Below are 11,817 nucleotides of genomic sequence, written 5' to 3'. Positions count from 1 at the left end.
TGGGCGTCTGCCTAGGAGCCGGGCCGAGAGGCCTGTGTGTAGACTACCATCCCCAGGGAGCGGCCGGGGCCACGGCCCGGGCGAACATGACCGCAGCGAGGGCGCGGGAGCGCCGAGCTAGGCTGGGGCAGGAGCAGCTGCGATGCTGGCGAGCGGCTGCCGGCGACTCGGGGCGCGCCTGGGCTGTCTGCGCGGCGGGATCCAGACTCCTGCCCAAACCGTCCACCGGAGCCTGACCTCCTGCATAGATCGTAAGGCCAGCCCTGGGTGTGCGGGGGCATCTGCGGGGGGCCGCGGTCTCCCCGCTCCGTCCCGTCTCCCCTCGCCCGACTCCCCTCTGTGTCCTGTCACCCTCCGATGCTTAGAGAAGTGCAAAAACTTGTGACTTTTTGTTGGTTGATTGATTTTTAAAATCATATCAATAGGTCATAAAGGTAGTGGGAATGTAAAAAACTGGATGCTGGTGGTGATAGATGAACAAAAGCTCCAAGGTAATCCCAGAAGATTTACTCGCATATATACATTTTATAACTCAACATCTATAGTTGTAAAACACTTACTGTGGAAACTCGTGCAGGAAGTGGGAAACTACTGGAGATTACAAACCTGAATGTTTTTAGGCAAGAGGCAAATAATTTGAATGTAACAAGGAATGTTGGGGACCTAGTGGGACTAAGTGATTACAGCCAATTTGTGACTTGTCTGTGAAGTACCTAACCACTTTTTTATTTATTTTAAATAACAGTTTATAGTAGAATAAATCCCTTAGATTGGCACTAGATCCATAAAGTACACTAAGGTATAGAATACTATTTTCTGCTCAGCGTCCTAAAACAACTTCAAGAGGTGCTGCCTTGTTCTAGCATTTAGAATTTGGTAAACAAGGTCGCATTGGTTGATACCAAAGCAAATAAGGAATTATTCAGAGGTTTTTTTTGTTCTGCCTTGTTTTCTTTTCATCTTCCACTTGAGTTGCTGTACAATAAACGTTTTCCTCATTTCATTTGGGCTGCTTTTCTATTTAGCTTTACCTTTTTAGTGTGTTGGCTATCTTGAACTCTGTCAGTAACTCTGACGAAAGTTCATGAGGCCTGGTGTTTGTTTTGTTTGCATAGTGTATTTCTTTTGGGAACTTAGATATTTTTACTTAGTCACCATACTTTCCTGTATTTAATTTGCCTTTTTTTTGTATAATTTACTTTTTAACTTCCCTCTTCCACTTTTTTCTCCAAGCAATACTCTCCTTTTGTTAACCATTCCCTTTTCTGGAATTGACTGTATTTGTTATCTGTCTAAAAGTAATTATGTTATATATACTTATGCATGTGATTTATATGAAACTCTTCCCTATTATTTATTTAGGATGCAATTCAAATTTATTTCTTAAACCTTTAGTTCTTTGAACTACTGGTTTTAGGAAGTAGCCATTTACAGAAGAACTCTTAACATTTATGGAGCTTTTACTAGGATTGAAATTCTGTAGCGCTTCTGTTTGCATTATCTGTTTATGTTGTCCTTGGTGTGAATGAACCATATTCATCTTTGTAAACACAGCACTGCTACATAGTAAAGACTCAATAAATATTCTTTTGTGAATGATCTTTGAGCTATGAGCTACAGCAGCAAGAGTGTGTGAATAAATGATCTGATGGCCAGAGAACCATTAATTGTTTATCCCTAACTTTATCCCTGAGAGTAATACCCAACAGAGATTTCTGCTCTGAGCTTCTCAAGGTAGCCTAATCTTTAATCCTCACTATTCATTTCTGAGTTTCCCATTTTAATGAGAGTACTGATCACAGACAAAAATGTTTTCTCTTGGCTCACACTGCTGGGCATTACTGACACCCAGGTTTGCCCCAGAGGAACAGGCCATGCCACCTGCACTTGTGTTCTCTTGGAAGGACTTTCCATCGCTAGAAGCCACTGAAGTAATTATTGCCAAGTGTGGTAGCTCCATAGTTTTCCTTTAGTGCTCTTTAGCATTGTGACCAGAGTTTTAGCACTGTGGCCCCTACCTCCAGGGCTGCAACTATATTTTAATAAGTGGCTAGGGTAGGAGATGTCTGGAAAGTCCCATATACTGTCCTAGGTTGATCTGGGTATGTGTTAGAACTGTCCCTTCTCCATCTCAGGAACAGATTAATAATTGAAGATGCCATTCTCTTGCTGTTAAAGGCTGTAGTGTGTATGGGAAATGCTATAATAGGTCCACCCTCTCAGCCTCATGGTGCTTCTTTGCAGTACTCTTCCCTGACCTCTGTCCTAGAACTGAACATATTCAATCCTGCCCACAGCTTCCATGGGACTTAATGAAGAGCAGAAAGAATTTCAGAAAGTGGCCTTTGACTTTGCTGCTCGGGAGATGGCTCCAAATATGGCAGAGTGGGACCAGAAGGTAAGCATTGTCCTTGTAGATAGATAGTCCAACAAAAGCCTTGTGCAGTGACCCTTATTTTCATCTCCTTATAGTCGTAATTGATCAGTGTCACTTACCAGCTTTTCCTGCAAGTGAGAGAACTGATAATGGATGACCTCATTTCGTAGAAGGCATCCTGATCATCTTGTAGATGTCTTTTTTAAAAAAATTGAATAAAGATTTGGACATAAAACCAAGGTAGTTTTATAGATGATAAACTTTTTAATGCCAGAAAAACAATTCTCACAGAGCACATCTTAACTTACACCACTGTGAGACAAGCAGTCATATTAAGTTAAGAGAATCCCTACACTCTCCCAAATGCAAACATCCTACTCCCCTCACTGAATCATCCAAAGGAAAGTCCGTCTCTGGATCAGTTACTGATGATGTTGCTCTCTTGTACATAGGAGCTGTTCCCAGTGGACGTGATGCGGAAGGCAGCCCTGCTAGGCTTTGGGGGGGTCTATGTGCGAACAGATGTGGGCGGGTCCGGACTGTCACGGCTCGATACCTCTGTCATCTTTGAAGCCTTGGCTACAGGCTGCACCAGCACCACAGCCTATATAAGCATACACAAGTGAGTGCCCAAGCTTGGAAAGCACAATGAAGTGCTCACATGGATTGTCTGGGAAATTTCAGATTCATAGGAAAAAGATTGATCTTTTCAAGCTGATTGCCCTTGAGGAACTAGACTCAAGAGTACCTACCAGGTTTGCCGCTGCCTGTTGGACTTGAGTGTGTTGTCCTGTGCATTGCTTAGGGAATTAGGTCAGCCAGCCTCCTCCCCAGTCGTAGATTGAGCTGGTACCAGCAGACTCCTCCAGTAGAGTGAGTGGTCAGGGTCCTGGTGCCCTTTTCCTCAGTCTAAAGATAGAACCACCAATGATTTGAGAAAGTAATAGCAAGTACATATAATTCTGATTTTTAGGGGCCCATGTAACCTAGTTAGAAGTAGAATGAACATCCAGGTGAGAAACCGTGGCCCTGGGTATCTCTGGGTGGTACATATTCCAGAAACTTGTTTTAATCTGGTCCTTTCCTTTGAAGTTGACTTTTCTCAATCGTGATTTTTCCCTTCCCACTGTCTTCTGCTTCACTCTGCTTTGCTGCCCTGCTGTTTGTTCTCTCTCCCATTCCCCCAATTTCCCTTTCTTTTCTGGCTTTGTTTCTGTCAATGTCTTGTCTTCTTGGTGTACCTATCAGCATGTGTGCCTGGATGATTGATAGCTTTGGAAATGAGGAACAGAGGCACAAATTTTGCCCACCGCTCTGTACCATGGAGAAGTTTGCTTCCTACTGCCTCACTGAACCAGGTGGGTTTGCCACACTGCAGGTGACATATAGCAGGGAGAGAGATGTGATTCAGGTGGAGTCACCAAGCACTTCTTCTAGTCTGTTGACACACAGAATGACTTGCCAGCACTTTGGTTGTGGAGTAATAGAGTCCCATGACCTGATGTCATAGAACTGAGAGGCCTCTAGGTCAGGGGCCCTGCAGGCTGTAGACCAGAACCTCCTTGCAGAGGCTCGCTGCAGTACTCTCAGACAGTGATCCAATTGGTGCAGCAGTTTTTACAAAGTACAGAGAGTTCCTTTGGCCGTCTGGATTTTACAGTAGCACACTCTGACCTGTTTGTCTCTAGGGAAGATTTCCTAGGAGATGAAACTGTGCGAGGCTCCCTTGACTTCACTAACTTTCTCACCCCTCTCTCTGCTCCCTTTTGATACCTGCTTCAGGAAGCGGCAGTGATGCTGCATCTCTTTTGACCTCGGCTAAACGACAAGGAGATCATTATATCCTCAATGGCTCCAAGGTACTAACATGCTGCCCTCTCAGAGCAACTTGGAGATCATTGCCACCTTCCTTCCGACATCCGCTAGTTCCTTTGCATTTACGAGTTAATGTCCCCATAGAATTTTTACATGTTAGGAAGAGAACCTCTGACCCATTTCCCTTTATTCACTCTCACTGTTTCTGTGTCTTCAGATCTGATTCCAGATACTTTTGTTCACTTTTGCCTGTCCTCTCCTCAGTAATCCCCAGGTTCCCTAGTTACTGCAGCTACCTTTTACCCCTCCTCAGTCTCTCTGTGCCATTACACCTTTTAGTGTCCTGTTGCTGGGAGGACCTCAGTGGTTTTCCCAGACACTAGGCTCTGAGAACTTATGCTTTCCCGATCCCTACACGCCCCTTCTCCAACCCCATAGGCCTTCATCAGCGGTGGTGGTGAGTCAGACATCTACGTGGTCATGTGCCGAACGGGAGGACCAGGCCCCAAAGGCATCTCATGCATAGTGGTTGAGAAGGGGACCCCTGGCCTCAGCTTCGGCAAGAAGGAGAAAAAGGTGAGTGGCTGTTGGACAGGAAGCAATTGAAGGTATGAGACTCCGTCACCTGCCAGACCAACTCCTGCCCTATTTCAGAAAATAGGTTCACATACCTGCTAACCTACCTTTGAAGCAGTTACTTCTATTAGGATTTTTTGACAGGAGCATATAAAATAGAATAGGACATTGTTAAAGAAACACTAGGCCTCTGGGAAGAGTAGCAAAGTTTGCCAGTAAGTCCCACAGGCTGCCTGGTATTTAGTGCTGTCCCTTCTCCTGCCTCCTCTTTTGCGCCATATTCTTATCCAGCTTCTCGTTTTGTTGTGCTTTTTACCCCAGAAAGAGATACATATAAAAGATCTGGTGTTGGCCAGAATTCTCGGGAATGAAAAGCATGTGGTCTACTTTTCTTCTTTGACTAAAAATGACCTTGGAGGGGATTGTGGGTATTTCAGTAATCTAAGAAGGACAGTGTTTCAATAGGTGCTTGGGAAAGTAAGACATTCCTAGGATTAAGAAACCTCATGTCCTCCTCTTATCATGGGATCAAAAAAAAAAAAAAAGAAAGAAACCCCGTGGCCAGGCCATGAACAATAGACCTGTGATTCTGTAACTGTAATTGGAGATCAGGGTGAAACCCACTCAGCTTTTTAGACCAGATCCTCAAAACAGTCATCTATCTCCAATTTGTACTGTCACAGTTGGGATTTGGGGGAAAAGTCAGATAATGAAATAAGCCCTACATATACTTTTTTTTTCACAGCTCCTAGAGTTTCCGTATATTCCTGCACAATCCTTCCCAACCCTTTGCAACTGCCAAGGAGTTATGAGTTTTTGTGCCCCTTCTCTTTTGTAACATAGCAGGCATTTCCTACATAGCCTACTGTGTGCAGTTATGCTAGCTCCTGGGGTCAGGGGAAGAGCTTAAATAAAAAGCTTAGGAATGGAGTTCATCTCATCAACAAAAGAGAGCTGCTGGATGTTTTTATATAAGGAAAGGTTGTGAAGGCACTAATATTTTCAGAGCCAGAAGGGAACTGGGAGATTTTCTATAGTTTGTGGTTTTCAAAATCTTCCTCACAAGGCCTGAAAGTTCCTTGAAGCCTTCTTCTCCCTGGAAGAGATCAAGTAGTGAGGGCCTTAATCTATTTATATGTGAGGTATCTGAATAGGATTTTGTTTGAAAAAAAGAGGCTCTGCTGGCTTTTTAGTCTACCTCCCTTATTTTATATAAAGAAACGAAGGCTGCAAAGAAGTCAGGTGATTTGTCCAAAGATGAAAAATAAAGTTAACTTAGTTGTATGACACGGACTACATCTCAGGAATTCAGAATTTTCTCTGAGCTTACGACTGATATATCCAGTGATATGCCTGCTAAGCCAGCTCTCTGGGAAAAACAAACTCATTTATAGTGCTTGCCTGTTTCTGTAGTATAAACACTCTTGCTGTGGCTGATTCTGTGATAGTACAGAATGCTGAGTTAGGAAAACAGGGACACAATTGTCTCTCCTGAGCTAGTCCCCGCATTGCTCTGTCTGCAGCTAAGTGCTAGACCAGGGGTTGCCTGGACGGTGTGTTATTCCTCCCTCGCCAGTCTAATTACAACATCTTTTAGGAACACTAAGCTTTTAAAAGAGAAGTGTGCTATTAAGGCCTTTAAAAGTAAATTAAACTTCTTCAAATAAGCCTGATATTGTCTCTGTTCTTATAAAAGAGTATACTCATAGAGGCACCAAAAATAAGGGCAGATTCTGCCACATTCCTAAAAGTTGGGGGAAGTATTTATAGGTTAGTCTGGTAGGGTAGACATTAGAATGTAGATTTTCTTAGTAAGTTAAAAAATGTTTAGCTTAAACAAACATCTTGTGAATGTTGACAAGCCTTTAAATCTGAACTTTTTCTTTTTCCTTGTTTTAAGTTCTTATGGGTTTGAGTCCCAGGGTATTGGAACTCATACTTCACAGACTTCTGTCTCCAGGGAAGGCCGCCCTGCCTGGTGGATTGTTGGGCAGCCACACAGTCCCTGATTTTTGCCAGGTGGGGTGGAACTCCCAGCCAACTCGAGCTGTGATCTTCGAGGACTGTGCTGTCCCCGTGGCCAACAGAATTGGGAACGAGGGGCAGGGCTTCCTCATTGCCATGAAAGGACTGAACGGAGGGAGGATCAACATTGGTGAGGACATGAAGGGGTGGGCTGAGGAGGTAGCAGGCTGGGGCAAGCAGCGCTGTCCTTCCGGCTCAGGTGGAATGTTGGCACTCTTCCCCTCTAGCTTCCTGCTCTCTGGGGGCTGCTCATGCCTCAGTCATCCTCACCCAAGACCACCTCAATGTCCGGAAGCAGTTTGGAGAGCCTCTGGCCAGTAAACAGGTAATGTCCCTGGTGGCTCTGCATGGCTTTCCACTCTTTGCAGCCCCTGAGACCTGCTCTGGTGCCCATGTTCTTTAGGAAACAGAAGCCATGACATCCCTTGTGGAGTCCTACCACCATCTTGGCCAGAGCTTGTGCTTTGTTTCTGTCAGTGATCTTTTTCAGAGGTGATGGTACTAGAGTGCAGAGCAAGCAAACAGACTTAGAACTCACAAGGCAGTGAAGTTCCTCCGTGGAGGAGGCAAGAGACTTTGAAGCTTTGGCTCACTTAGAAAAGGCACTTCATTAGGGATGTCTTTTTAAGGGTCCCGGATTAGGTGCTGGTCTGAGCCCCCCTGTCTTATCTGAGCCCCTCTGTCTTTTCTGGTTCTCTTCTCCCCCTGTTGCTGCAGTACCTGCAGTTCAAACTGGCTGATATGGCGACAAGGCTGGTGGCCTCGAGGCTGATGATCCGCAATGCTGCAGTAGCTTTGCAGGAGGAGCGGGAAGATGCAGTGGTCCTGTGCTCCATGGCCAAGCTCTTTGCTACGGATGAATGCTTTGCTGTACGTGACAAGCCCTCTGGCTCTCCTCAGATGGACAGGAAACAGCTGCTAGGCCCAGAGGTGTTGAGGGGCATAAGTCAGCTTTGGAACCCACCTCTCCTGCGATGCTGCAGGGCCACCCTGGGGCTTAAGGATATAAATGAACTCATGAGAGGCCTGTATGGGAGCTCTCATAGCACGTTTTTTGGCCTGCTCCATGCCATTACATACTTCATTCTGTCACTGTTGTTTGGTTGTGTTCTAGATAAGACACCACCTTTGGAAGTTTCACAGCAGTCCAATGCCTCACGCCCAAATTTAGCACTCTGCCATGTTTACGTTGTCCGGGCAGAGCCACATTGAAGCTGCTTGGCCACTAGGTGGCACCTTAGCTTCATGTAATCCTAGCCAGGATGGTTGTGGGCAACTTCTGGCCAGCAGATAGTAAGTGAGAAAGGCAGAGATCTTTGAGTTGCCTGTCTACTGGGGTTCAGTAAATGAACTTCCCTTGTTGTCTCTGACCACATAGAATGTGGACCCCTCTCTGGGCTTGGCTGTGAGTTGTTCTTCCTCTCATTAGTCTACAGCAGGCTGCTTGATTAGGGGTTAGGGTAGGGAGGGAAGCCACTTGATCCACAGTCTTCCTACAGTCAATGGGATCTGATCCCTGTCTCCCTGCAGATCTGCAACCAGGCTTTACAGATGCACGGGGGCTATGGCTACCTAAAGGATTATGCTGTTCAGCAGTATGTGCGGGACTCCAGGGTCCACCAAATTCTAGAAGGTAAAAATTGCCAGAGATATTCTCTTCCTTTCAGAATGGGTATAGGATCAGTGTTTTCCCCAGCCTGTCTGGCCCATCAGGCCCTGTCTGTCTTGTCTCCTTCCTTCCTTCCTTCCTTCCTTCCTTCCTTCCTTCCTTCCTTCCTGTCTGCCTGCCTTTCCCCAGCCCTGCTCTGGAAGTGGCCTGTTGGTGCATTAGAAGGAGCACCACCCTGGAGTCAGGAGACTGCTTTGTCACCATGGGTAGGACATTGAACCATTTCTGCTTTTGCTCTTTTTCTTTGTAATTTGAGAGAAGGCTCAAACTGAGATAATACATGAGAAAGCATGTTCAAGGCTACGGCAGTGGCTATTCTTTACTGTTATAAAGTACCTGGTCCTCAGGGATCTCAGAACTTCTATACAGTAATTTATGGGGCAAATGTGAGCCAGTATGGTCACCAGCAGCTCTGCAAATTGATTATCAGCCAAACAGTCTAAAAGATATCTGTATCAATATTGCTAGTAAATTTTTCAATAAAATAAATCATCAGCATATGGGCATCTTCTTGGTAGTCACAGGCATTCTGTCTGGGGAATATGTAAGCTGCTGGAGTCAGCTCAGTGCATGGCTTTCTCCACACTGTACAACCGGTGTGTAAGTCTTGAAATTCCATGACTCGTGTTCCAGCGAGTGTAGGTAGCTGGGGTTCCACTGTAGGAAAAGCTGATGGGACAGAGGCTTCTCTGACTTCCAGTGCAGTAATGTGGGGCTGCTTCACTGGGGACATTATATAATGGGGCCTCCCTGCCCCTTTCAAAGTATCCTTCTCGAACCTGAGCATGCACTAGACTTAGCTAGAGAGCTTGTTAAGACAAATTGCTGGGCCTTGGGGGGACCCCTCGCCCCTGGAGCTTCTGCTCCCATGGTTCTACTGTGGGCCTGAGAATTTGCATTTCTAACAAGTTGTCCAATGAGTCTGCCACTCCTTATCTGGGAACCAGACCTTGAGAAGTTCCTATACTTGTGTTTGAAGTATAGACTGCTCAAGGTTAGTCTGCTGCTTTCTGCTTCCTGGAAGCATGTTTATTAGCTCAGTTGCCAGTATTCAAATTCCATTCCCCAGGATCTAATTCCTTCTGTTACTCTTGGCGATTACTTTCTCACTTGGCTTTTATGAGTGAGGGAAACTTGCCCTTCATTCTAACTCTGCTATAATAAGTGTGAAAAGCCAGATACATTTATTTTAGGTCACACCATCATCTATTTGTAGAGAAATTTGGGTACTGGTTACTTCATCATTTTGTTTTGTCATGGACTTTGCTATTAGATAAATCTAAAATTTTAGATTTGACTTTATTTGATATTGTGCTTACTCATTCCTCAAGAGGGTTTATATTTCTCTTTGCATTAAAGGCCACTGCTAAAAGTGAAGCAAACAATTGATACCTTCTTCTAGGAAGATGTTTTTGTTCTTTTATAATTCAGTTTTCTGATTATGAAAGAAATGTATATTCACTGTTGAAAACCTACATAAAATAAGAAAAGTAAAAGAAAAAAATCACTCATGTTTCTATATCCAGAATAATATTTTGGTATATCTCCTTTTGGACTTTTTTTTTTTTATTTCCTGGCCTTTTTCTGTACTTTGGAGAGAAGTCTATGATAATCCCATCCCTCCCAGAGATAAAAGCAGTGATTCTAGTTTAAATCCACAACTATCCTGAACTAGACTTGGAGCAGCCTGGTCAGAGCTTTAGTGAACTTTCAGATTTTGCTGCTATTAAATCTTTCCTTCTCTGTCTCTCTTGCAGGTAGCAATGAAGTGATGAGGATGCTGATCTCTCGAAGCCTGCTTAAGGAGTAGTGCCCACACTTAATATTGCCTGGTGTTCAGTGTGCAGCTGCAATCAGTGTTGAAGGGTTCCATGCAGGCTGTTCTGTTCTAAATGAATCATGGATTAGACTGAAGGGCTGAGCGCTTCCAGGGTAGGACCTGCACTCTCTGTGGGCAGCAGAGTCCTCAGTGGAAATGGAAGAGCTTCCCTGATTAGAAATGTCACAAGAAGACATACTGCCTTGTTTTCATAATTCTAGAAAGGTGACAAATGAAGATTCACTATCAAACCAAAGTCTTTTTTTGGAACCACATTGTCTTGATTTTTCTGCGTATTGGTGGCTCACTGGATCCCTCTTCTTCTAGGGGCCTGGGTACTTCCACTGAAACTCTTCCTGATTATAGAGCAAAGGTGTGGGGAGAGGAAATGAAGGGAGAATGCTCTCGTCTGTTTCTGTTTTCTGCAGCACGGCTAAGGATGCAGAGGATTTCTCTGGAATGTAAATTATGATTAAATGAATATTTGGGAAACTACTCCTAAGCTGTGGTTTAGGGTGTGTTTCTATGTCTGGACTATCTGAATATCAAGGGCTGAGATTATTTGGAATTTTGAACATTTGTTCTCTTTGTTTTTAGAAGCCTGCAGTCTAGGAATGTTATTTAGGGTTTCTGTAATCCTTCCTGATAAGTAATTTCTATCTGAGCTTTTGTTTCCTTTTTTGAAGTTGTTTCTTCCTCTTTTTAAATATTTTTAATCACTACGTTGATAAATAAAGTCTACCCCTTTCTGTACTGTCTTTGGTTCTACTAACATTGGTTTTTGTATTATCCTTCTAAGCCTTTACAGCTATTTAAAATTTTTTTAAATTTGATTACATTTAGCTGGATTCTAAGTAATAATAATAAAAAATCTATCCTTGAGCAATTTGGCTTTTAAAAAGTAGGCTCCTTAAATTATTAATAGCTTTGTCAACTAAGCATTGTTTCTGATGTGGGAAAGATTTAAAGTAATATTCAAAGATGGGGACTTATGGGGGAGCACTGTTATAAATGATTATGTTATTCCATCTCCTCATCTCTGTAGAAAAATATATGAAGATATTTTATTAACTACAATCAATGTTTGGAGAGAACAAAATATGTGTCTAGCTACAACAACTATTTTCTTTTTTGAATGCATACTCTACATAAGAAACTATTGGGCACTGCATAGGGATCGGGTGTGGGATGCTACAGAGCTGAAAGGGTGTTTCTGCCGTCCAAGGCCTTCTGTAAGAGAGGAGCTAAGCATAGCCGTAGTCCACTGTAATCATATGTCTGCATAAGACTGAGAAGGCAACCTGGCAAAGTGATAAAGTAGGGAGGGAGTCAGAGAGAAGGTAGAAGGTAGGATTTCATATTAAGCTTTTATGAAAATATGGAATTTTTAAGGAGAATCAAGAATGTCAGTTTCAGACAGGAAAGAAACAGGAGCAGGAAAAGTATAGGATTTATGTGGACGCTGTTTGCAGTTTTGTTTAATTGTGGTTTGGGGTTGGCAGGGACAGAAAGAAAATATAAGTTGAATTGGGTTAG

At 43.7% G+C, this 11,817-nt stretch overlaps 1 protein-coding gene across 2 annotated transcripts; it reads left to right on the top strand.

Moving 5' to 3' along the window:
- The first annotated feature begins 39 nt into the window (after positions 1–39).
- ACAD8 (acyl-CoA dehydrogenase family member 8) lies at positions 40–11,039 on the top strand. 2 transcript variants are annotated; one of them, XM_045555635.1, is made up of 11 exons: positions 40–251; positions 2,298–2,398; positions 2,830–2,999; positions 3,650–3,735; positions 4,160–4,236; positions 4,631–4,768; positions 6,788–6,923; positions 7,021–7,118; positions 7,511–7,663; positions 8,324–8,426; positions 10,220–11,039. In XM_045555635.1, exons 1-11 carry the CDS (start codon positions 143–145, stop codon positions 10,270–10,272), a joined length of 1,224 nt encoding a protein of 407 aa, XP_045411591.1. In that variant the 5' UTR covers positions 40–142; the 3' UTR covers positions 10,273–11,039. The 2 variants fall into 2 exon arrangements, with proteins under 2 accessions (XP_045411591.1, XP_045411590.1); XM_045555634.1 differs by having other exon boundaries at positions 3,626–3,735.
- The last annotated feature ends 778 nt before the right edge of the window (positions 11,040–11,817 follow it).

Source organism: Lemur catta, chromosome 7 (assembly GCF_020740605.2).
Source record: "Lemur catta isolate mLemCat1 chromosome 7, mLemCat1.pri, whole genome shotgun sequence".
Lineage (NCBI taxonomy): Eukaryota > Metazoa > Chordata > Mammalia > Primates > Lemuridae > Lemur > Lemur catta.
This window is presented reverse-complemented; position numbering and strand designations above follow the sequence as displayed.

Coding starts and splice junctions, on each gene's coding strand:
- ACAD8 (XM_045555634.1), top strand. CDS start 143: ATGCTGGCGAGCGGCTGCCGGCGACTCGGGGCGCGCCTGGGCTGTCTG. Junction 252..2,297: donor CCTGACCTCCTGCATAGATC/GTAAGGCCAGCC, acceptor TCCTGCCCACAG/CTTCCATGGGACTTAATGAA. Junction 4,769..6,787: donor TCGGCAAGAAGGAGAAAAAG/GTGAGTGGCTGT, acceptor GATTTTTGCCAG/GTGGGGTGGAACTCCCAGCC.